Source organism: Cryptomeria japonica, chromosome 1 (assembly GCF_030272615.1).
Source record: "Cryptomeria japonica chromosome 1, Sugi_1.0, whole genome shotgun sequence".
In the NCBI taxonomy this organism is placed as follows: Eukaryota; Viridiplantae; Streptophyta; class Pinopsida; order Cupressales; family Cupressaceae; genus Cryptomeria; species Cryptomeria japonica.
In genome coordinates this window covers 140,762,851-140,789,713 of record NC_081405.1, presented here as the reverse complement: position 1 = coordinate 140,789,713, position 26,863 = coordinate 140,762,851, and the positions used below count along the sequence as shown (strand labels likewise).

At 37.4% G+C, this 26,863-nt stretch overlaps 1 protein-coding gene across 5 annotated transcripts in view; it reads left to right on the top strand.

Moving 5' to 3' along the window:
* Positions 1-26,863, top strand: part of LOC131027680 (calcineurin B-like protein 7) — a 124,124-nt gene that overhangs the window by 15,960 nt on the left and 81,301 nt on the right. For 2 of the 5 annotated variants that reach the window (XM_057957771.2, XM_057957765.2), the window contains exons 3-5: positions 3,829-3,911; positions 4,175-4,234; positions 4,534-4,593. In XM_057957771.2, coding sequence (XP_057813754.2) covers positions 3,829-3,911; positions 4,175-4,234; positions 4,534-4,593 — 203 coding nt within the window. Of the gene's footprint in view, positions 1-3,828; positions 3,912-4,174; positions 4,235-4,533; positions 4,598-26,863 lie in introns of all 5 variants that reach the window. The other 3 variants (XM_057957785.2, XM_057957779.2, XM_057957789.2) reach the window with 2 other exon arrangements.

The following is a 26,863-nucleotide window of genomic DNA, read 5'->3' as shown; positions in this document are numbered from 1 at the left end:
TCGGACATCCAAGAGAACAAGAAGGGAGAAGATTCCCATTAGGAGACCAGAGGTCACTTCATCGTCAAAGGACCCCAGTTCGTCCGACGATGTAGTAGAATTGGATTATATACCTGCTCCTCCTTCCCGGAGTGACATCGATGCATTTGGAGCTGATGATCCTCCCGCACCCAACATGCTAGACGCCGAGCTAAGAGTCATTGAATCAGCCGAGCCGGGTAACCAAATTGAGGAAGGAGAGATTCCATCCATTCAGGGCATCAAAGTACATGAACCCACCCAACAGAGTCGCCATGAACTGCTGCTCCATAACACTACCAAAGATGACTCTACCGTTGAAGGAGAGCAAAAGACAGAGGAGATCCGCGAGCTCGAAAAGACTGAAGAGCTACCATCACACGAAGGCACCGGACAATTGTTCAGTGAAGTGGGAGAAAAATCTGCTGCAAGCAAAGAGCTTGACACCTCCTCCACTCCTCCCGTAATTGAGCAGCTGCAAATTTGTGATGAGACGGCTGAAAACATCAAAGATTAGAGTGAAAATTTAACCATAGCATCAGCCCACACTGTACCTCATAAATGGTTGATTGCTCGAGCCCAGTGCAAGGCTGCCACAAAGCCACCCATTGATTTGGAGGACATCTTCTCACGTATAGATCAAGCTAAAGCCAAGGGGAAGAAAAAGCCCAAGGCATATTCCAGAATAATCAAAGATGAGCAAAGGAACCGTACTCTTCATATCGCCACCCCGCCTGTGGACAAGCCAACAGATCAGATCACACTGGCAAATTATAGCATCACAACCGTCCCCATCGGACGAGCCACTAAGGAACAGGAAAAGGAGGAATTCAAGGATTTAGTACAGAACATGCTCAGGCAACTTGAAAAGATAACAACTGAAAAGGACATGTATCGAGCTCGTGTCGAGCAGGCCGAGGGATACATCGATCAACTCCTGAGACCATTGCACAATGCTTCCGAATCCCACATTCCCCTGACGGCCTTGGCACAAAGGACCACAACGGAGTTTGAAGGAGTACGGGATACTGCAAGGGCCGTCAGAGAATGGATACAAGGCATCAAAGGGAGGGGAGAACGAATCCTTGAAGAAGTAAAAGAGATGGCCCACCATTGAGAGACCACCCTGGTCAGGCTATTAGAGGTAAAGAGGGAATCCCTTAGAATGCATGAAGTGGCTGCCACTACTCTTCCCCTCATGAGAGCTCTCTTCTGGACCCATGCACAGATTCCTACATTGTCCACCATCCTAGATCCTTATAACATCAACACTCTTTTAAGGAATGGTACTGGACTATCACCATGAAGAATGACACAAGAGAAATCATTGATAAAGAACACGTTGCATGCGAGACAATTTTGAAAACCATGCAAGAAATCGGCAAAACGATCCTCCGATCAATGGTCTCGAGATGGCAAAATGACCTGTCCGATGAAGTGATACAGCCGGACTGGGAGGAAAGACTAGGGACGGATAGGATCACCTATTCCGCTAAGGACCTGAGTTTTGCTGGTCAATTCCGTTCAAACATGTTGTGCTTCGAGCGTAATCGTTCTAGCTGGAAGGATGGTTTGAAGCACGTAGACCAATACCTTGAAGGCATGCAGTATAAAATTCGTCATCCTCCTATGCCTCCATTCAGTTTGCTATTCCAATTGTGCCTTAGGTTCCAGGAATATGTTTGTGAGGAACGTACAGCAGGTCGGGACCTTTGGCAAGAATATTTGCACGATGAGGATGAATTCCTGGAAAAGGGATGTGAAGCTAAAAAAGAAAAAGTGCTCTCCTAAAGTGCTTTTTTCCTTTTAAATCTTGAAAAGTGCACTTTTTGGCCAAAGGGTCATGTTTGACTTCCAAGTCAACTAAATGTAAAACTTTATGTGTATGCACCTTTTTGGATTATTTTGGATAAGTTTTAATTATCCTTTTTTGGGTAGTTATTGATCCTTTTGGGGTAGTTGTTGATATTTACCCTCCATTTATGGGTATGGGTTCTCTTTTTAAGGATGAATCTGGGCCATTTGTTTAGATTAGATCTTGGCCATTCATCCATTTTTGAAGCCTATTTAAGGGATTGGTTTTCCCTCATTTTGTAAGAAGTTCATAGATTGTTGCTGAAGCTGTGGCGAAATTTATAGGATTTAATGCAAAGTTAAGACTGTTTCAAGTTTCCTTGTGAGTGCATTGTCTCCTTCTTCATTAATTTAGAATTTTCAGTTATGTTCCTTTCCTTTATATAGCATTTTCTAAGTAAACATCTGATAGAATCCTCACTGTTCATACCATTAGGGAATGGCTGATTGTCTTTCCTTCTGCATGGTTAATCTGAACCTTTCATATGCTTAGTTCGGTTATTGAATGCTCACCGAATGAATGTCAAAGTTCTGATGTTGTATTTAATAGCATGAAAATTCAATTTTTCCTTGAAGATCGCACTAGATTGATGCAAGTATTGTGCTTAAATGGCTGGTAATGCTTAATCTAGTTATTTGGAGGTGTATGTCTGTTTACTGAATCTACTATCTTAGCTAAATAATTTATATTTTTTGTACCTCTCTCTCTCTCTATCCCTCTTTTTTCCATTTTTTTACCAAGAGAATCCACAGTCCTGCTAAAAATAGTATCAACCCAACTTAAACCATTCGATAAGCAAGACTATTAAAGATCTAGGGAACTCATCCAGCAATTGCCTATTTCACCGTAAGTCCCCTTGTGTTTCCAGCAAAAACACATCAAACCACTGAGTAATCCAGCAGTCAAGACCTGACGAACGAAACCTTGAGGTTGTCCCCTTTGATCAAACATAAGAAATAGCATTAGGGATTTCCTTATCTCAAGAGAGGATACAATACTCAGTGAGTTCATTCTATTCTGTGTTGGCCGTATGGAGTTTGCAGCAATGCGATTTCAGACACGTCAATAGGTCCCTTGTTGCCCTAGTATATATTGGCACTTTATGTCTGGTTTTATAGGATTCTAGATTCTGGCTCTGTTTACTTGCTTTTTGCCATGTGTTTGGATGCGTTGTTGATGTTTTAAGTTGAGATGCAATGTCTTTGGAGGTCCAAGGTATATGACAAAACTTTTTTTCAGTTAATTAGGTCCATTTTGAAGCTTCTCCCTTGCAGAGACAATTTTGATTCAGTTTATGGCTTTGGAGTCTTTGCTATCAAATGGGTGTTGAACTGTAACATAAATGCAATGGTGGCTGTTAAATTCAGTTCATTGCAAAAAATATTGAATTTAGCTGAATTGAAAAATGTTCTAACTTCTATCAAATACATATCTTAATGCCATTTTTGCATATTGAGACCAATCTATCAGGGTATATAGACAGTAGGAGCTTGAAAGAATTACAAGCTTTGACGAGTTAAACTACAAATTCCCTTAGCTATGAGTTTTTAAATATTCATTTATATGAAATAACATAAATACAAATTATATATGATTATTTCTTTCTTTGAAATATTAGTGTGTTCAAATACCATAACTTTACAAATACTGTATGAAGATTTCTTTAATTTCATATTTTGAATGAGAGATCAATTATAAGAAAAAGAACCTTGACAGAGAAGTTACTGGCTTTTGTTTATGATATAAATACTGCACACTACAGTTACATGATCTTTCCATTAATCTAGATCCCAGGTATTTAATCATAGCTTTCTTGCTTGCATATATAATCGTAAGTATCAAACTACTGTAGAAGGACATGCAAGAAATTATTATCACAATAACATCTCATCTCTTCATGGGTGATATATGCTTAATTTCTAATCCATCATATTCTATCAATTTGTGCAAGGTAGTCAGCATAAATGAAGTTGAGGCCCTATATGAATTATTTAAGAAACTGAGTAGCTCTGTAATTGATGATGGCTTAATACACAAGGTATAATTCTCTTTCACATCTTTCTTGTGTATAATTGCATATATCAATTCTGGCTATACGTGGATCAGCCCATTTTTAAATAATGCTTCTCAGTTTAGACTAATTTTTGATAAAGTATGGAAGAATTGTTTTGAATTATCCACAATTTATACTTATATGGCTTAAGAGAAATATTTGTTTTATAGATATTGGGAGAAGAGAATATTTTGGGTATTTTGTCTTTTATGAACATTTTCTTTGATTTATGTACTCCTTTTCTCCAGGAAGAATTCCATCTGGCACTGTTCAGAAGCACAAGCAGAGAGAACCTGTTCGCAGATAGAGTAAGTGCACAAGGACTAATTTCAGTCCAATTTTTTTGTTTCATTAAGAAGTGGAAGTAAGAAGGGACAGAAAAATAAGGAATTATATTGATATCAGCAAACAGCTAGAAAAATATAACTTCTCACAGGCCTTAAAAATAACAGTGAGGTAATGCATTAGGTGTCTGTAAAGTAAATTTTACATCTTATCATGCATAAAATTCCATTCACCTTTGAGGTAAAGCTGTTAAGATTGCAAGTTGTCAGAACTCAGAATAAATATGGTTGGAAGCTCTTATATGTTATCCCTCTTTTTACAGGATTTGGCTTCTGTGCAAAAATCTCGAATCTCATCTATAAGATTTTCTACAATCTCAGATGTGGGTGGGCATGTGATCATTATTGAATTCAGATTTCTAGGAGAATGCTTTGTTGAAGGTTGCAAGATGGATATCTGATGTAAAACACAAACAACTTCAAACCAAATGATGTTAAAAAATGCAATTAGAATGAAAGCTTCTTATTTAACATAATTAATAATCACAACAGCAACTTTAGTCATGAGAATGTAGGATGGCTACATTTTTTAACCTGCTTCCCTAACACCATAATTTGTGAACATTCCTTCTGAAAGCTGTGGAAACAATTCTGTAGTCACAATGTTTGTGTTAAAGGATTCTCAAAGATCTTGAATGGTCTTTTCTGTTGTTGAAATGAACAAACAGGAGTGATGAAATTAAAAGTAAAAAAAGGAACTGTACCTTGTTTAGAATAATTATTATAGTCTTTCAGATCTAAATGTGCATACAATAATCTATATCCTGAAGAGATTTATGTATGAGCTCTTTATGCACATGCATCCGTGAATGTGCATTAAAATCTCATTCACTGACACAAGGAACGTTTGGAATAAAGAGTGCTTGTCTGAGAATGCATTGAAGGACTCATATGTTTCCTGTTTTTATGATAGTCACAATAGTTATTACAGAAAGCATACACAACATTTATCATCGTTAAATTCTATTGATTGAACATTCTCAACTGCTTTCCTGATTCAAAAATGTTTTTGGTGACTGGATACTTTTTAAACGTACTTCAGGCTTCAGCAGCATCCAAGTTAAGTAGGCAGTGTGCTTAAATGCAAAGATCTCAATATACTTGATGGTTTGGATAAACTGTACTGTTCAAGGTCCAATATGTTAAGATATCTCAGGCATAAAGCTGTATACAATGTGTTTTATAAAAAGGCTAATGGAGAGATTGTCCTTGAATATATGTAATTAAACATTTGTACCATTTGCCTCTATAATTATATTAGAAAGCTCAAAATAACCACCTCTTCAAGAATATGTTTAGTTGATGACCTCTACCATTCAAACTTGTTAGAACTTTCCTCTTCCATATCAAAGCAACAAATTTCCTGCAATATTTATGCATCATTGCCATCCCAAATATGTGTATTTATTAATAATTGCATATTGTATTGTATTCTTTAGCTCCTAGATTGTGTGCAAAGTGAATTTCAGATTGAACCATGACCATGCCACGAGTCATCTCTAGAACTGGAATGAAACGGAAAACTAATATTAATACATAACCAAAGTAGGTCAATGAGGGTGGAAAAGTACTGCTTGCAAATATAGCTAAAGTGGTGTTGGTTGAAAATTTTGTACACTTGGGGAAATATACAAAATTGTGGTTTCAACCACAACACTGTTGTGACCATTTCACACATCGCCCCATTAAAATGGGGACCCCCTCTTTTTGCTCGGTTTTGCCTGTTTCTCTCTTTGCTTTTAGGGTTTTGGGTTAGTGAGTCAGTCGTCTGGACTGGGGTTAAGCCTTAGGGTTTCCGTTTTGATGTTTTCAAGCGGGTGTCTAGTCCAAATTTTGAAGATTGTTGAGCTTCCTCTCGTAGGATGCAATTTTGAAATAAGGTGAATCTGTCAGGGGGTCAAATGAGTTTGTCTAGGTTCAGTCAGATTTTTGAATGCAAGTCCAAATTTTGCCTAAGTGTTAATGATGGAATTGTGAATTTTGTCCGGGTGATTTTTGGCTAATTTTTGAGAATTTTGATAATTGAGCCCGAGCATTGGAAATGGCCTAATTTTGCCTTGTGAAGTGACTGAAGTCTTAAAATCTTGGTATTTTGGCCTATGGAAGTGAAATCGCTCCTGTCCCTCAGCCAGGGACCAGGGCGAAAATGATATTTTATGCATCTTGGTTATTAATTTATTTCATTTGTCTTGTGCAGGGTCGCCAGGAGATGCAATAATTGAAGATTTAGAAGATTTTTGAGACTCAAAATGGCAAATTTTTTTGAAGTTTAAGGCCAAATCGCTCCGGTCCCTCAGTTAGGGACCAGGGCGAAATGACTTACTTAGACCATTTTGACCTCATTTTGATCAAATTGAAGCATCAAGGACGTAATGGAAGGTGAAATCAACATGATAGAGCGCCAGGATTGAGTCGTTTGCAATAAAAGTTGAACTTTTGCCCTCAAGGACAAAAATCGCTCCTGTCCCTCACTGAAGGACCGGAGCTTGTTTCTCAAAATTTCACTGTCCTTGCAGGACCAAGGCAATTTTTGGATTGGAAGAGGTAAAGGAGGATATCTTTTGTCCATTGAATATAATTTGAAGAAATTTGCAAACAAGGAAACATGCTATGAAGACAAATCGCTCCTGTCCCTCACTGAAGGACCGGAGCTTGAAATCCAAAATTGCCTTGTCCTTGAAAGATTTGAACGATTTCGCGATTTGAGAAGAACAAGGGAGGTACATTTTACTCGTTGAATATAATTTGACTATACCTCGAAGGAGAAAATTGGCCCTAGAAGCAAAATCGCTCCTGTCCCTCTGCCAGGGACCAGGGCGAATTTTAATGATAGCTCCCGTCCCTCTCTCAGGGACCAGAGCGATTCCTCCACAAGACAAGTTTTTGGCGAAGTGAAATGAGTTTTTAAGTTTGAGGCAAGTAAAAGGAGGCATAATGAATCTATTGGAGATCATTTGAAGATTGCAAGATACCAAATGAAGCCCATATTTGCCTAGGCGCTCCTGTCCCTCTCCAAGGGACCAGAGCGATTTCTTCTTAAGACAAATTTCCCACCAAGTTGGAGCAAGTCTCATGTTAAAGATAAGTGAAGGGGAACACAATGAGTCCGTTGAAGACAAATTTGAAAGTTGGCAAAGCACGAATGAGCTTATAAGTGAAAGTTCGCTCCTGTCCCTCAGCCAGGGACCAGGGCGAAATCAAGGCTATCTAATATTCCCCTCCAAGTTTAAACCACTCCAGGCCAAGGTATAAGGGGGCAATGATGTTTGGAACGCCTCGAAGAGAAACAAAGTTGCAAGGACCGCGAAAAGTGATGGAAATGGTCAAGTTCGCTCCTGTCCCTCTCCCAAGGACCAGAGCGAAATGTCTAAGTATGCTTAATTTTGAGGTGCCACTTCCATTTCAAATGTTCAAAAAGGAGTAAGGAACACCATTTTATACTTTGAAGGCAATTGCAAGTTGATACGAACAAGGATTAGCCCAATGAACAAAAGTTCGCTCCTGTCCTTCAGTCAAGGACCAGGGCGATATTCATAAAATTAGTCATTTCCTTCAAAAGCTTCGTCAAGCCTAGGCCACACAAGGTTGAAAATGTCATTAGAAAGGTGATGAATGAGGAGTTAATGTTAAAAGTTGACAATTTTAAGCTAAAATACAAAGTTCGCTCCTGTCCCTCAGTCAGGGACCAGAGCGAAAATGGTCTAGGAGGCATTCGTTTCAAAGCATTGAATCAATCAAGCTCAAGGTTCCTATTTAAAATGCCAGTTTCAATGTAGAGGAGGCGGTTTTGAACGTGAAAATCAAGATTAAAAAGCTAAGGCGCTCCTGTCCCTCTCCCAGGGACCAGAGCGATATGGTTTGTATCCCTTACATCTCTCATGTGTTTGGCGCCAATAAATTTTGAAATACATTAAATGCTTAATTTCGATAAACCTTGAAATATTTAATTAAAATTGGCATTTAATGGGTGCGCACAAGGTATTTAATTAATTAATTTTGCCTTTTAAAATCGAAATAATTAATTATAAAGGCATTTTAATTAATCAATTAATTAAATAAATAAAATTGGAGCGCTTGGGTTTTATTTTCTATATCTTACAAAGTCGGCCTCTATTTTTATTTGAAATTTATTTATTATTTGCCTATTTTCAAAAGTCGGCCTATGGGGGATTGAAGAGGTAAGCGCTTATATAAAGGGGGTGTGATATCTCATTTCAAATCATCATTTAATTGTTCATTTGCATGCGATTTGGAGAAGATAAGGAGAAAGTACGAAATCTCATCAAGGAAGGGTGCAAATTTGGTTAGAGGTGGAGCGAATACTCTATCATCACGTTGGAGACCCCAAAGGTGGTGAAATTAACTAAGAAAGGCGCCTTTGCTAGAGGAGGATCACGTTGAATACTTCAAACTTCGATTTTTGCCTAGGCGAATTTCCCAATTTTGCATTTTGTTAGAGTTAGCTCTCAAAGTGAGGTATGGCAAGGTCTTCTTTTGTCTAAATTTTGAATTTTGATCGTCATAGTCTTAATCTAAATTTTGAATTTTGAAATTTTGAATTTCCAGTAGCTCAATTGTATTTAGGAAATGATAACTCAAGGACTTATCATGAAGTTTCCTAAATTCAATCTTTAATCTAATTTATGTTTATACATTGCAAAATCTATTTCTTATTATGAAATGTTGTGTAGGTGTTACAATGGCGACCCCGAAGGCAGGAGCATCCACCAGTCGTCCAGCTCTCATGAAGGAAGATCAGAAGAACGAAGAATTGGAGACCAAGATCGTGTCTAAGTGGAGCAACATTGGAGATACTAACTTGGGGAACTTCAGTACGAAGAAGTTTCGAGAGGTCCCTTACATTGGCAAGCCGTCACCTGTTGCCAGGAGGATAATTGAAAGTGATATCATTAAGGCGGCCGGCTTCCCTCCAGCAATCCAGTGCCATGAGTTGATGATCGAGTGTGCTCGCCATTATGATCCACAGTCCAGATCGATAGTGTCCAAGGAGGGAGACACTTTTGCTTATCTTTCAGAGGAAGCTATCAATGAAGCTCTTCACTTGCCAGAACATAAAGATATGATTTATAAAAGCTTAGAAGGAGCCAGGTCCATGTATGAAGATGATCCAGACACTTGCTTGAGCATCATCAACAAGAATTGGTTACTCAAGAGTCGTCCTTGCCTGAGCAAGATTCCGAACACACCACATAGGATCGACTTCCAGGAGGAGTACAGAGATTTGATAACATTACTCAACCGAGTTACAGGGGCTCCTCAAGCTTTCTATTTTGAGAAGTGGATGTTCTACTTCATCCAAGTGATAGTTTAGGGAAAAGGAACAATTCATTGGGCTAGAATGATTAGCCATTGCTTGGACGTACAGTTAAGGAGATTGAAGGCTACCAAGTCTTTCCACATGAGTTCATACATCATATATGCCTTGATCAGGAGCTTTGAGTATGCAGGACTACCTCACAGAGGAGTGATTGGAAGAGGACCTGGCGAGGTCAGAGTTTGTGATTCCTATGTTCACTTGCATCATCCGCCAGGAAGTAACTACAAGTTAGTCAATGATACATTCATGATGAACATCACTAGGACATTGCAAGGCGGGATTCACAATCGGCTATCTCAGGATGCACAAGAGCTTGTAAAGAGGTACGGTGCATGGTTTATCCAATTCCAGAAGTTTACATATATTAGAGTTCATGGATGTCCTTCACCTCCCTACATGTTGCCAAGATATCCGACAGACAGAATAGTGTTACTTGAGGTAACAAGACAGTTGGCAGCTTATGTGAAAGCATTCAAACACAGACATGGAAATAGGAGTTCCTGTGCCTATCATATTAGGGAATTCAGTTGAGGTATGTCCTAATGCTCTAGCCATGGATGATGCAGAGAAAGAGTTAGCTTTATATTCATTTTCATTCTTTGCCTTGAGAGAGAGCTTTGATCCATATGGGTATATAGAGGAGACAGTCGGAAGAAAATATAAGCATGAGTTTCAGATAGAAGACTTTGTGATGAATCTCTTGGATGACCTTGAAGTGAAAAGAAAGATGCATTCTAGATTGCCTTTAGACTTCATTAGGAAATGCAAGATTTACAGAGTGGCCGACCAAGCTCAGGATAGTGGTAGACATCTCCAATCATCTTATGATCAAGAAAGCAAATCAGTGAGGCTAGATTGGAATGAACCCGAGGTTGTGGATCTAGATGCTTTGATGGCTCCAGTCTTGTCTTGTACTCGCAGATGGGTTGATGTGCAGCATCAGAAGTTGAGAGAGCAAGGCATATCTATGACTTTCACTTTGGAAGAAAGACCAGTTGAAGGAGGAGCAAGTGTAAGTGAGGGTAATCCTAATCCCAGAAATGCAAGCGAAGGCAACCTTCGAAGCGTAAGTGAGGGCAATCCCCATCCAAGAGGCTCGAAGAGGAAAGAGAGACCTGAGAAAAGAGAATCTTCCAAGAAGAAGCAAGAGGCCAACCGAGATCGTTCATCCGACACATCTTCTCGACCTGAGAAGAGGACACTTGAGATAGAGGAGTCTATGGAATCAATGGTACAGAACGATAAAGAAGGACAGGCACCTCGAAGGTCACCAAGTGGGTCTCTCCAAGCTAATGAGCTACATGAAGATAAGGAAGATAATGAAGTAACATCTCCTCTCAGAGAAGAAGAAACATTGCCTAAGGAGATACAGGTTAAAGAAAAAAGATCGGCCATCCCAGATTGGTTAAAGGAAAGACTTACAAGGGTGATTGTGATCGAAGACGAGGACAGTGTGATTGATTTAGAGAGCCTTGTTGGAAATTCTCAAGAAATGACAGAGAAGAGGAAGGCTACTAAGATGTCTAAGATGATCAGAGATGAGACAGGATCCAGGAAATTGCAGATAGCTACACCGGTAGTAGACAAGTATGAAGGTGAGATCCTCGCAGAAGAATATGATGTAGAGACATTTGAGCTTGGTCCACTCACAGCCGAGCAGACACTAGATGAGGCCACCGATTCATTTGAAGCATTGAAAGACAAGCTTAGGGAAGAAATGGAGAAAAATAGAAAGCTTGAGAGAGAGGTCAGTGCATGGCGAAGCTACTTCAGTCATCTCAATCAGCCTTTGGGACGTCAGGATCCAGCAGTATCTCCTATGCAGGCACTTCCTCTCCAATCAATTGGTGAGGCAGAGAGAGTCAGGAGTTTGGTCTAGCTTATGAGCTCTTGGATTGACAAATCTCATACAGTTGCTATGGAATTTGCAACGAGGATGATGCAGGCCATTCACCGAGCTATCCAGGTTCTTGAGATCATCCACAACTTGATGATAACGGTAGCTGCCTTTGCTCATACTAAAGATGTTATCATTCCTGTCTTGCAAGTAATCAGACAAACATCAAGGAAGGTCCTAGTGCAAGAAAAGATAATGGATGGAGGACCTCATAGTTTACTTCAGTGGTCGACTTTACTCCAGATGAAGGAAGTTCTCTTCGAGGACATCAGTACTAGATGCAATCATGTTGAGGAGGTTATCCACCCGATCCAGGACAGAGTGTTTGAGGTACTACGTACTATTCTTGGCAGGAGGATCGAAGTTGAGACAGATGTGGATTTGCAGGAATTGGAGGAAAGGGTCAAGGTCATCTTTTGCAAAGATGCGTATGTCATCACAGATGAGTAACGGGACCAGATGTTTGCTACCATGCTCCTGATTGAGAAGACCAAGGAACTTGAACCTGAATGGGACGCTGCTCTTCTCAAGGCATTTGATCAGGTCATCCACTTAGAAGAACGAATGAGGAATCTTCCCGAGATTCCAATTGCTGAGATCGAAGGAATCGTCTCCAGATTCAGTGCATATGCTAAAAAGGAGCATTGGAAAGGGAATAAGATTCTAGATGAGAGGTTGTTATAGATGATGTGGCACCTTAATTGTCATTGGTCTATGTCTCCTAGATTTTCGTGCCAAATTTAATATTTGGCTATGCATTTAATATTGTTCAGTAAAAAGGGGGCTATTTGTAATAAACCTTAATTAGGGTTTAGGTGTCATAATCTTGGCCATTGATCTTCTTTTTGATCTGGACCGTTCATTGTAATTGAGGATGCTATATATACTCTCATTTCTTTTCATTTTGTAACTAGAAAACTAGAGATTAAGGAGAAATTAGAGAATTAGAGAGATATTAGAGATTAGCAATTTGATTTGTAGCAAGATTGAGCTTTGAGGAAGGAATTTCAAACAATTGTTGTTCATGATGGCTTTGAGATCAATAGAATATTGAAGTTATGGTGTTTTATTGCAATTCTTATGGTTATCTTCATGGTTGTTCACTTTCTTGAATCATTCTCAATCAAAGTAGTATTTTAGTTTGAAGGATGAAGTGTTGGACTTGATCGTCGGTGAGATTCACTCTCCAAACCACTAGCTTCTTGCTGATTGTAGGAATGCCTTGCGTGGTCAACTGGATAAACTTGAATCACTTAAACCTTCAATCATTGTTGTATCTTGGATATGTGCCTTTGTGGTAGTGTCTATGATCCTTGATGAATTGAAAAATCATTTGTTACCTTAGAAGATCGCATCAATTTCAATTGAGTTGTTATTTTATGGCAATATTGAAGTTGGTAGAATCTTGCCAAGTATCGTCCACATTGAGTCATTCTTAGGGTTAGATTAGACTACATCTCTTGCAAGCCCTACTCTTTTGATCTTTTTTGAGAATTCATTTAGTTTAGGAAATTCTACTTCGGAAACGTAAGGCCCCTTGATGACACAACAATCACAACGACCACTGGTGCTTATCCACACGTAGAGACCCTACTTAAAAGAACATTGAAGTCACCCTAACTGATCCTTCTTGCGATATCTTCAGCAGTTAGAGATTTTATTCAAGAGAGGATAAGGTACCCTTGGGTATTTTATTCTGTGTATGATTGTGTACAAAATACACGTCAACAAGCACACGAGTAAAAAATCTCCTAATTAAGGGAAGACTCCCCCTATCTAACTAAAACTGAAATAAAAACAGGATGGTACAGCAGTCTTCCTTCTTTTTTTAAGAAAGACAATATCCTTTTCTCTTCATAGAAAAGGATAGCGATTGAATATGAACAGTAATAACCACCTTTAAGTAAAATGAGAGAAAGGAAATGAAGTTTCCTGAAAGCGCAAAGACTTCCGTCACTTCCTTCGGGACGGGACAACAATATCAAGCTTAAAGACTTGACTATTGGAAGTCCTATCTACCCTTTGCTATACTAAATTTTACAATGAATAAAAGACAACAGCTCAAAGACTGGAATGATTTATTCTTTTAACACAAAGACAAGAATTAATGTAAGTTCAAAGACTTGCTGCTATTTCTTATCAAACAATAATTTTTTCTCAAGAATAGACGCAAGCTCAAAGACTTACTGCTCCTTCTAGAGATTTCCTATTTTAATTAATCTTCTCTACTTGCAGCTCAAAGACTTCAAATCAGATTAGACTAAGCTCCTTTAGAAACACTTTGCATAGAATAAATAAAAAGAGTCAAACTCAAACTTGTAGCTCAAAGACTCAAAACTTGAGTAATCCTTCTTTATTATTCTTCAAAACCTTCAATTCACATACATAAGCTCAAAGACTTCTTGCTGTAAATTTGGCAGAGTTTTTGCATTCTTTTTTAAAAGATATTGATTACAAAGGACCCTCTTTTCTATTTATAGGAGAGGAGCCTTGAGAAAAAGGTGGGAGGATCCTAACTAACTTGAGAAATTCCCTCAACCACCAAGACCTATTCAACAACTAATTATGACTTCAATAACTAACTAAGACTTATTCCAACTACAGTCCTAATCGGACACAACTTGTAGTTGCCTTACAAGTAATTACAAAAATGCAAGTGATGACAACTTGCAATTACAAAAATGCTTTTTACTAGTAAACTTGCCGAAAGGGAAACTACAATTTTGAAATTACAATTTTAAAATTTTACAACAAGTGTTAAAAACACTTAAATTGCAACTTTTGAAGATATGAACAATTCGAGCTTCTGAATAACTTTTTGCAATTCATCAGGATCTGGTTCATGAGTGTTCATAGGCACCACCCTAGTCTTTACGATGACATCATGGCATTGGCATAGCGTGGAATTGCCCTTTTCCAATGCTAACTGGATTTCCTGCAACTCAGTTTGATACTTAATCAATATTTGAATGGAAGCGACTGAGAATTGCTCACTTCTCCATTCATCATGAATCTTGAGTTGCAGATCTGCAAGAACTTCTTCCTCGGGCAGCAGCTCATCATTCTGATTTAAAATGTCGCAGGATGCCTTTTTACAACGGGAGGTAACATCTTGAAAGACTGCTTCACGCAACTTTAAGGTTTCATCAATTTCTTCAATGAGTGATTTGAGAACAAGAGATTTGTTCTCCAGAAGTTCCTCATATTCAATGTATGTGACTCTGGAAGGAATTACGTCATGCACCTGAAGAACGCCCAACTAATGTTGAGGCATCTTTCGCCAAGAAACTAAATTTCCCTCAACCTTCTCCAAATTTAGTTTGAAAGCACTCGAGATTTGATTCAACTTATCTTCAATGATCTCCAATTTAACCATTGTTTCAAATACCTGTCTTATGACTTTGTGAACATAAGTCATGCAGTTGATCAACCCAGGTGTCTAAGGCTTGAATCTTTTGGGCGGCTCTCTCGATACATTGGATTGGTTCGCTAACCCTGGAAGAAATAGGTACTTGGCCTTCTCCACTTGAAGGTAGAGTAATACTTTGGATGGCTGCCATAAGTCTTTGATTCTCTACTTCCAGTTGATCTTTCTTGGTCAACACCTCATCATAGCGTTGTACCAATGTAGCCATTGTTTGTTGAGCATCATGCTTGACAACCTCATGAGTCTGCTTACCCAGTTGAACTTTGGTGATCCGATAATCAGCTGCTTGCATTTCTTCAACTGGTTTATTTGATATTGGTTCAGCAATTTCTGCCACTCTCATCCGATTTTCATCAACGGTCACCCTTGAAACTATCTTTGCCCTCTTAACAGCTTTAGGTTTTGATTGTTTCAACTGTTGGTAGTCGAAGGGATCAGGTGAGATCACCTGCTTCTTCCTCTTTGCAGTGAAGGAACTGAGCCATGGAGGTAAAGCCATTAACTTTGATTCTGGGATAGAGGGAGAAGCAGTTTCTGTTTGAATAACTGTAGTGACCTTGGGAGAAGTGTCCGTCTGGATAGCCACCATAGTCTGCTGAGTGACGACAGGATGTGATGAAGATGTCATGAACTCATCAAAACAGGTCATAGAAGTATCAATATCAGACACAGGTACATATGAAGGATCTTCCGAAAAGATATTCAACAAATTTTCTTGAGGATGGCCTTGAGATGGTTCTGTTGCTGAAAGTGGAAGGACGTTTTGCGGAGATTCTGAAACTGAAGGGGCAGATTGAGAGCTCACATCTATCACAGGAGGAAACATGGGTACCTCGATAGGAAGTGAAGAAAGAGAATTATGTGGGGACTTTGTAGAAAGCGACTGCGGAGCATTATCAGATTGAGTTTCTTCCTCTGAAGCTTCAGGATCAATCACATGAATTTCCAACTGTGGCTTCTCTTTGCCTTGAACTGTTATTTCCTGAGGAGGAAGCACCATTGCACGACTGACTCGCAATTTAATCCTCGTACTAGAAGAGGATGCACCTTCTTTGTTGTCTAGTTGAATTTCAGACTTCCGCCAAAGAGGACCTATAGAATCATCTTCTTTCCCAACCTTAATCTTAATGAGCTTGACACCATTATTCTTAAGCCAGATATTGGTATTGGCAAGAACTGACTGAAATCTATCCAAGATAGAAGTGCCTTCTTTATGGGACCAGTGGATAGAAGGAAGCGGAGCCTCATCAACATTCTGATTGACAAACTCAGGATCAAGAATGTTGCCATCATCAATCATACCTTGTGGCATGTTCACGAGGTTTAGATCCACAATCTGTTCTGCAGTGAGTCGGCAGTAATCCATCTTGCGAATCTCCTTTTCGGTGCGGAGATCAACCCAGATATCTTCTATCCGGTGTACATGGATGAAGGTCTTCTTGATCTTCTCCTTCATGCCTCAATAATCGAAATCAGCTCTAGGTTTGAATCTTTCGAGTCTAATTTCCTGCAACTCAGTCTCCATAGCCCTGGCCTTGATTGAAGTCATTAGAGAATATTGACCAATCTTCAATGGGTTGTTGGAAGAAATACCCATGCCAACCTTGTGCTTAACTGACTGATGTGTATGCACAGCCATGATCTGCCTTCCCAATTCCATGAGAATAATCTTATCTGTTGGGTATCGTGGGAGCATGTAAGGCTGCCCGCCATAGCATCCAACTCTCATGTAGGTAAAAGTTGGAAATTGGAAAAACAAACAACCATATTCTTTCACCTTTTCCCATGCTTCATCTGAGACTCTTTTGTTCTTCAGGTTCTTGTCAAATTGACACAAATAATGACCAAAGAAAGCGTCCTGAACCCTTCTGAAATGAGACCTACTTGATCTTAGAGGCAACTGATCATAGTATTCCCAAACCGGTACAAGCATGCGGTCACCCTTGGTGGAAAGACCTGAGAAATGTCTAAGTGATGCAGCAATATACACGAGATATGAATTCATGTAGAAGGTGAAGGTAGTAGGGACGACTGCAAGTTGCTCACACAAAGCATCACTGATGATCTCACCCCAACAGATGTGTTGAGACTGCCTTACTAACATAATAAATTGGTACATCCAAGGTTCAAAAACATTGAAGTGCTCCAATCCCATCATACAGCTAAGAAGAGTAATAGTATCACCGATCTCATTCTTGAAATCAGATCGATATAACTTTGCCCATCTGGTAAGCGCAGTGCGAGGTTCATGAATCTATTTGTTGATATGACGCTTACAGTCTTTCTCCCTTTTGGCAAAGTATCCAGTTGCACTTTGCTTGGAGATCTCTATATAAATGGTTTCAGAAGGTATTTTGAAAATCCTCTCTATAGCTTCTGCATCCAGGCGAATGATCACTTCTCCATCATCATTTTTAATGACTCGTGTCTCTTTGTCAAAATGATGAGCACATGCTAGAATAAATTCTGGTTCTAGGGCAGCAACTGGAAAGGATGCGGCATGATGGATATGGCTGTCCAACAATCGTTGCATATCACCCTCCGTCGGATCTTCAATCCTTTGTATGAATTCGGACATGTCAACATGCCCTATCTCAGTATCCTTGATATGATCAAGGGAAGAGGAGATCTGTGATTGCTGAACTTCATTTTGGTATTTATCATATCTGTATTTCATCTTTTTTGGAGTGGAAGATGATGATACATCTGTCATCTGGAAACAACTGGGAATGTTGCAATGTAAATCCAAGAGTATCAAGGCAACATCAAAGTCAGTATCTTTAGACATTTTCACTCCTCCAAATGGGAAAGTTCAACTTTCGTATTTTGGCTTTGTGAGAGGAAATATAAGAGGTGGAAAAATAAGCTTTTGACTTATTTCGGGTTTTGAAACATGCTTTGCAAGTACACAAGAGGGAAGTACAAACGTGCAATCGGGTTTTAAATTCCGAATGCAATTATACTTGCAAAACACGAAGCATGAATAAATGGAAGGAGAATGAATTTTCAGTTTGGAAGTTGGGAAGAACACATTTGCAATTGGTTTTCTAAATCCAAATGCAAACTTATTTACAAACTGAAAATCGAAGGAATGGACGAAAAAAAGGTATTTAGGCATGCGGGAAATGATGAAGATGATAAGTACGGATGATGGAATTGGAAGCGGATAGGTAAAAATGAATTTTGGGAAGGTCACTTGGAACTTTGTCATGCCAAAATGGGAAGAACTTTCAACTTGCAATCCGGATTTCAAAACCCGAAATTGGGAAGAACTTGATTTTTTCGTCATTGAAACTTGATTTTTGGACTAAAGAAGGTTAAGTTTTTGTCCAAAAAAGGGAAGAACACATTTTGAGGTAGAACTTTTCACACTTGCAAATTTCTTTGCAAATTGGGAAGATTGCAAATTGGAAAGAACATATTGGGAAGAACACATTTTTCTTGTTTTGAAACTTGATCTTTTGGATCAAAGAAGGTTAAGTCTTTGTCCAAAAAAGGGAAGAACACAAATTTTCCTCTTACTTGCAATCGGGTTTCTAAAACCCGAATGCAAGTAACGAAGGAGAATTTTCAAAGGGGAAGAACAACTTTTACTTTATAAATTTCTTTGTAAAATGGGGAATTTCCTCTCATAAACCCAATATGAACATGAAGAAAACCAAAACTTAAACAAGAAAATGCAAGGAAAGAAACAAGAAAGAAATACAAAACTAAAAAATTACCTTGCAAAGATGAGGAGAGATCCAAGCTTGTAGAGTCAACCAAACATGGAAGATGAAAACCTTTAAATAGAATTTAAACAAAGGAAGAAACTTAGCCACGCATGGTGACCAAAGAAAAACCGATTTGCTATAAAAATGCCGTGAAAAATGCCTAGGAAGTAGTTCGAAAATGATTTGATTCATCATTAAATACAATAGGAAGCAAAAATGATTTAGAATTGAAAGCATACCTTGAATGAGAAAGGTGCGAAACTTGCAAAAAACGTGACTGGTTTTTAGGACGTTTTTGCAAATTGATTACCCAAAACACGCATAAAATGGTTTGAATGAAGTTTGGAATCCAACGCCTTGATGATTAAATCAAAAACGCCTTAGGAATGGGTAGATTCGAACCTCCAAACCATGGCAAATGGCATGAATACAAGATTCAGAAAAAAAACGTTGAAGAAGACAAATGGTGAAAATCAGTTTGATAGATGCGTAGAACAAGGGTTTGAATCCTTCAAAGTTGCAGCAAATCTACATTTGGAAGGAATCCCTATCTTTCCTCCAAAAAATTCGAACCCAAATCAGTTTGCAAAGGCATAGGAGAAATTTCGGGTTTTAGAAATGAAACAAGAAGTTTTCAAAATGTTCATATTTTTGCCTCTAAGGCAAATTTCGGGTTTAGAAAAGGAAACACAAGTTAAATTACTTGTAAAGGGAAATAGAATTCCCTTTACAAGTGATTTTACTTAAAACATGTAAAGGGATTTTAAAATCCCATTTACAAGTTCTATTTAAAAATAAAAATAACTTTAAGTCATAAAAACATGTAAAGGGGTTTTAAAAACCCATTTACAAGTTTTACAAAACACTTAAAAGTCATTCTACTAGTAAAGGGGGTTTTAAAACCCTTTTTACCAGTTTTCCAAAAACTCGCAATTGGAAAAAAATTCCCCTACAAGACTAAAAGCTTCAAGGGGGTTTTGAAAAACAAATTACTAGTTACTGGTAATCATCGAAAAATTCCCCTACATTGAAGCAAAAACATAGCAAACGGACTCGAAACGCGACGAAATTCGAAACGTAGCTTGGGGATGGATCAACGATCGATCCAGTCCAAGGATGGGGCGAATTTCTGCCTCGGGAAGCGTGCCATAGAGTAATTTTTTTTTCATTTTTTAACAAAAATTTCCATGTGATAGTCCAATTTTTGAAATAAAAAATCGAGGACAACAAGTGGGTGCTTAATGTGCTACAACGAAGAAGATGACATCCAGAGATGAGAAAGGGGTTGCCATATGTAATATCCCCCTTAATTTTTTTTGATTTTATCACAATTCACAACCAACACCAATCACCCGTTAAGGGTAGATAATGAAAATCAACACTGTTGAAACTTGAAAGTAACCCTTTCACTTTCTGATCATCGAGAGCCCAGTATGGGAGGGTGAGAGCATATGGTGTCAAGGGGATCGTTAGCTCAAATAACTGCTGGAGATGAAATCTATAATACAATACTGGGCGGCAACCAACCAATTAGAAGATTACAAGACTGAAAGAACAACAATCACTTGACCGCTTATGCAACGGGAGGACTAGAAATGAATAGCAATCAACTCAACTGCTTATTCAGCGGGAGGACAGTGTCACAATAGATAAGAAGGTGGCAAGCCAGCCTCTTCCACTATGCAGTGTGACAAAGAGCAACAATCCAAGTATATAGCTGTTAGTACTACTAATCAGCTTTACAATGCAAACATGGATTACAAAATAACTAGAATCACTGTCCAAACTAGGCGGCAAGGCCAGCCTCTTCCACTTATGCAGTGGGACTAAGAGAGTTCAAATAAATTGCTGTTAGTACTACTAACTAGCATTACAATATGATTCATCATGGATATTCAAATGCCAAAACCCAAACTAACAGCTGCAACTTATTTCCAAGACTCTTCACACCACACCAATAGATTCACACATCTGAAAACCAGCTTCAACCTCCAAAAAACTAAATCTGATACGAATGAACAACAGGCAAGAAGATGCAAAGGAGTGGTCATCTTATTCCACCTTTCTACAATAATTGCTTCTAGTTCATTGAAGAATTTCTCTTGGGGGTCATTCTCTTTTTCATTTATAGTAACCTTTATTTTTTCAAGCATTGAGTCAATGTCATCATAAATCTCACCTATGCAAGGCCTATCCATGTCTGTATAGCGAATCATGTTCATGATGGGCTTAGTGATACTTAGGAGATATGTAACAAGATCCCACCATTTCTCATTCAATATTCTCTCCCTAATTTTTTCTGCCCTCTCAGTGCTACTTTGCTTCCATACAATCCAATTGGTTCTGATCACCATATTGCATAGTGCCACTCTAACTTTCACAAGTTGTCTTAAGATGATTGTGTTTGATGTAAAACGGGTTTCAACAACCTATAACACAAATTAATGCTAAATGATTAAAAAATAAAGCCAAACTTTAAAGAAGAATACACAATATAGCTTACACAATGATATTATGAAAATTGAAAATTAAAAAAATTAGAAAATGTAAAATTAAATTACTATTACACTTACCTTCAATAGCTCCAAATTCAAATAGGTTCTAAAAATCCCTTGAGACATGTGGTGGTTTGTGATGAACATTTGGATGTCCTTAGCCTCTGCATACACATCTCTGATCCATTTTAGTTTTTGCCCAATCCTTTGTAGCATAAGATTGAGTGAATGTACCGCACAAGGTGTCCAAAAGATGTGATCATAGCGTTGCTCAACCAACAAACCAACAACTCTACAATTTTTTGCATTGCCCGTTATGACTTGGACAACATTGCGGGGTCCCATTGACTCAATGGTGGAGATGAGAATTTCTGCAATAAATTGGCCATCTTTTATTTGGCCCTCACAATCCACAACTTTAAAAAACATTGCCCTTTTAGGGGGCACCGCTATGACATTGATCAAGAGACGGTTTTTAGCATCTTTCCACCCATCTGAAACAATTGTTAGACCTGTCTCAACCCATGAATCCCTTATGGGTTTCAATGCATCTTCAACCCTCTTTCACCTCTTTCTCCAATAATGTTCCACATACCTTGTCATAACTGGGGCCTTTATACCCTCTTTGAGCCTCATTAACACTTTTTATCATTTGCTTCTAATATAGGGAGCGAACAACATTGAAAGACAACCCATTTGCATAAATGCACCTTACTATATCTTCATCAGCATTGTCTCTACTCTCATTTTGGAATGCGGTTTCTAAATGCCCCTTTGTTCTTTTACGTGTCAAGGGTGGTTCACTTTGAGGTTCATTTGTGGCAAAGAAGGGGTGGTCTTCTACTACAATACTGGGATTAGAAGGGGCTTGCATTCCCCTTGTTTTCTTTGATGCAGTTTGGGTCAATCTACGAGCTTCTCTCTCATCTGCCGCTTCATGCTCCCTAATATATTTCATCACTGTCTCATCTGGTATAGGTTTACCATCTTTTCCGGGGCATTTTTTGATGCCTCTTCCTTTTATTCCACACAAATGGCCTACCACCCAATAATATGAACTATTACGTTCAATACCACATCCTTGGCATCTCCAATGGAATCCCCCACCTCTTGGAAGTTGTTTTATAATGTCAACATACTTCCATCAGGGAGAATTTGGATCATTTCTTTGTTTTGCAACTATTTGTTCATTGCCAATGGAGGAAGATGTAGATGCCATTTTAGTTCCTATGGTAAGAAATAATATAAACATATTCAAAAACAAAAACTAAATAATGACAAAAAAATTCAAGTTTCATGTTTGACAATTTGTGAAACAAAAATAGTTGGAAAAAAATGTTAAAAAACCTACCCTCTTGCAGCCAATGGAAGCTTGAAAATGTGTGGAAATGACGTTGCAAGACTTGTTGAAGCTTCAAAAATCAATCTTCAACTCCTCTTTGATCTTGGAAGCCAAATTTTGTTCACCCTTTCTTCAACCTGCTCTCATAAAACTTTTGTTTGCAACACAAATGAGGTGAAATGAGTGAATGTTAGAATATTTAATCTTTACTTAGCCTAGGTTTATTTTTTATTTAGTTTAGGATATTCCTTTGGAATTCCTACATGTAATTTGTCCTCTAGTACATGTGTGAGGACAAGTCATTTCTTTTATTTTCCTTTATTAAGGAATATTAGATCTCCTCCATAAGAGGATGTGGACACATGGCACACACATTTTATGAATGGTGGCATTCATAGATTTGGGAGTTACTTTGTAACTCCTCTCCTCATCTCTATTTAAGAGATGCCTCCTCTCTCCTTTCTTCTTAATGACAATATTGTAAAGAGCTTCTTGCTCTCTCTCTCTCTCTCTCATTTTTAGGCATTGCCTCATTCATAATATCACAAGGGGTTTTTCTTTGCTTTTCCCCTTTCAAAAGTTCTTGTGCCTCCTCCTTCACATTTGGGTGATGCTCCAAGGTTATTGCTTTTCTCTTGGTAACAATTACTTCATCATAAACTTTCTTGGATTAATTTTCCTTTCCTTGCTCTTTTATTTCCTTACATGGTATCAGAGCAGGTTTCTAATCCTTGTTTTAAGTTGACATTGATGAAGGTTACCATTTTGTGGAGTTCACCTTGTTGGAGGCATTCTTGAGAGGAGAAGTTCTTCTTTTCTAATATTTTCTATTGTGCAGGTTTTGGTTTCAGATTTTTAACTTTTTTTTCAAACTTGTTAACAAGTTTGCCTGCAGATTTAATCTCCTATTCTAGTTAGTTTTTATTTTAAAAAAAGGGCTTTGGAAGGCTTGCCGCCAAAGTTCCTCCTTTCTAGTTTAAATTTGTGTCTTTGGAAGGCTTGCCGCCAAAGTTTCTGTTTTTTTAGTGTGCATAGTTTGGAAGGTTTACCGCCAAACTCAGTCTCCTTAATCTATTTGGTCGGCTTGCCGCCAAAACTAATTTATTATTAAATTTCATTTTTGATTCACTTGCAGATTTTAACTCTTTTTCTTGCTTACAACTATTCTGATTCAATTTGTTTGAATCTGCCATTCAGTCCTAACATTTTTATTTGCAGGTGTTATTGATAAATAAAAAGGATAATCTTTATTTAAACTTAAATTTGTTGAGGATTAAACTCAAACTTAAATTTGTTCTTCTTGTATGATTGTATCTGTTTTGTTTTTTCAATCATTGGACTGTGACTCTATTGCCCAATAGATAGGCACTGGTCTGAGACCATTCACCAATCTCAAACGTTTGAAACAAAACATAAACCAGTAGTATAGGAGTAAGAGAAGTTTTTGTTTTCAGGACCTCATATTATAGCCACGAATTTATCTTCAAGAGAGCTATTTAAATGATCTCATGAGAGCCAAATAAGCTTTTTGAAGGTCATAAGTTTTTCTTTGAGGTAACTTTATTCGTCTTCACTGTTGAAGATATAGATTGTTTTATATTTATTTATTTGCAAGTTTTTCCACATTAGAAGTTCAATAGACTGAACTGCATCCGTTAAATTTAAAAGTAGTTACTTTTACTCTCATCTTTCAATCTGAGCCCGTTCGACTCTACTGGGGATTGAACCCAGAATCTTTGCTTTCGTAGACCAGCGCCTTAGAACACTCTATCAAATCCACCCTTACGGACTCGAGCAACATAACAGAAGAAACCAGAACTTGCTCTGAACAGCCATTAAAATCAACTGTCACGCAACTAGAAGCCTGAGCAGAGCCCTCTTCTGCATTGCCTTACAGCTGGACAATAACAAATACGTGCTGAGGCAAATGATAATAATAACAAAAAGCGTCCTCCGCTGTGTACTTTAGAACACTCGGCCATCCTGACAGCACTTACAGATTTGTTCTTGAACTTCCTCAGAAAAAAACGAAGCAAAATAAAACGTGAGAACAGAATTAAACCCCTGAAAACAGTTTTTTAATAAAAAAAGAGTCGATTACAGACATTTCATAGTAAATTCTCATTCTTGCCAACAGCTGATTAAAGTAGCCTCCTGATTGTTGATAGAAATTTGCAAACCACGCCTGAGAAGTGAATAACTGGTATGAATTGTCTCTTAAAAAAAAAAAAAACACAAGAGGACGTTAAAACTTTAGTTAAAAATACCCTTGAGGGCGTTAAAACGTTAGTTAAATTACCCTTGAGATTGTTTCGAAACGTATCTTTGGGTTAATCTTTTGATTGGCCTGCATTTTATCTGTGCGTTATTTTGGAGAAATGTGGTTAATTGGATATCATTGGAAGCAAAATTACTAACTCCTCCCTTTTGTAATTTGTAAACTTCCCTGTAACTTCCCTGTGGTCTCTGCTCTGTAGATTCCCTGCAAATAATTATAACCTGCATGCTTCATAATTTTCTTGTCATTTAACGTCTCTGCAGTCATCTGACAAGTTTAAAAGTTTTTTAAAACTTATTTTATTTAAATCAAGTTTAGTTTAATATTAAATTTTATTAAACTTGTGTTATTTCTTTTTAAAAAAAAAAAGTTTTTTAATAAAAATTTTAATATACAATAGTTTTATTTTGTTATTAAGACTTACAATTGTTTAAATCAAATTTAAAAAAAAACAAAAAAATCAATTTCAATTTGTTATTAAAATATAATTTTTTCTTTGGTAAATATTTTTTTGTTTAAAAAATTTGTTATTTAAGATTTGAATATAACATTTTTTTTACATAAATTTTGTTATAATTCTTACTCAAATCTGGTTTATTTTTAAATCAAGGAGGTTAATTTTTATTTTTTTAATCAAAGGGGTAATTTTTTTTTTTTACAAACTATTATTTTGCTATCATGTCTACATTAATTCCAGAAATTAAATTAAATAGTTCCAATTATCATTCTTGGAAAACACATATCTCGTTTATTTTTCGTTTCAAACACCTTTTGGATGTTGCGACTGATAAAACATTTGAACCCGCTACATCTGCTCCTCAAGCCGACCTAGATAGATGGAAGGCTCAAAATGAGGAAGCACTTGGTTTAATTGGTATTTCAATGGTTCCTGATTTGTATGTTTTAATTGGAAATTGTACAAAAGCGCATGAAGCTTGGGAGATTTTAAAATCAACTTATGATAGCTCAAATGAATCCCGAAAAATTCAACTTCAAGATCAACTTGAAGATCTAAGGTATACGGATTTTAAAACTATGGATGAATTCTTATTAAAGTTTGATTCTGTTAATAGTCAATTAACTGGTTTAGGAGTTACTCTTGCTGATTTACGTTTAATTCATCTTATTCTTAAAAAATGTCTTCCTCGTCAATTTCAACAATTTATTACGAATATTCATGCTCAACTTGCTATTCCTAGCTTAGCTACTCAATTAACATATGATATTTTTCATAATTTATTGCGTCAAGAGGAGCTAAATTAATTCAATTTGGTACTCTTAAAAGTAGTGAACATGCTTTTATGTCTAAAAATCAAAATCATAATAATAACTTTAGATCCAATAATAATAAACATAATCATAATCATAATAATAATCATCATAACAATCACAAATCTTCTAATTATCAATCTCATTCTAAATCCTACCATAATAACTCCCATAATAATAATCATAATAATACGTACAATAATCAAAGGAATAATTCTCAAACAAGACCCCATTGCACATATTGTGGGAAAGATGGACATATTACTAATAATTGTTTTAAGAAACAAAATGGTAAAAAGCCCATGAATCAAAATAATCAAAATAATCAACATAAACCTCATTATAAGAAGGGTAATAATAATGGTAATTCATCTCGTCATGCATTTACATGTACTTATAATGTTTTTCAACCACTTGAGTGGATTATTGATTCTGGTGCATCTCAACATGTTACTTCTCATAAAGAATGTTTTGAATCTTTGCATCCCGATACTTCTAATATTCCTGTTCAATTAGCTAATAATCATAGTTGTAAAGTTGAAGCTATTGGTGATGTGAATGTTCCTAATGGGAAATTACATGATGTTCTTTATGTTCCTGAATTAAAATCAAATTTGATTTCAGTTCCTAAACTTTGTCAAGATTATAAGATCAACTTTTATAGGGGCATATGTTATATCATTGATCCAAACACTAATCATGTTATTGCTACTGCTAAAATGGATAGTGATAACTTATTCAAGTTCTATGAATTTGCTCCTCCAAAGTATTCTTTGTTTACTACTGTTGATTTTACTATATGGCATGAAAGACTTGGCCATCTCAATTCTGATT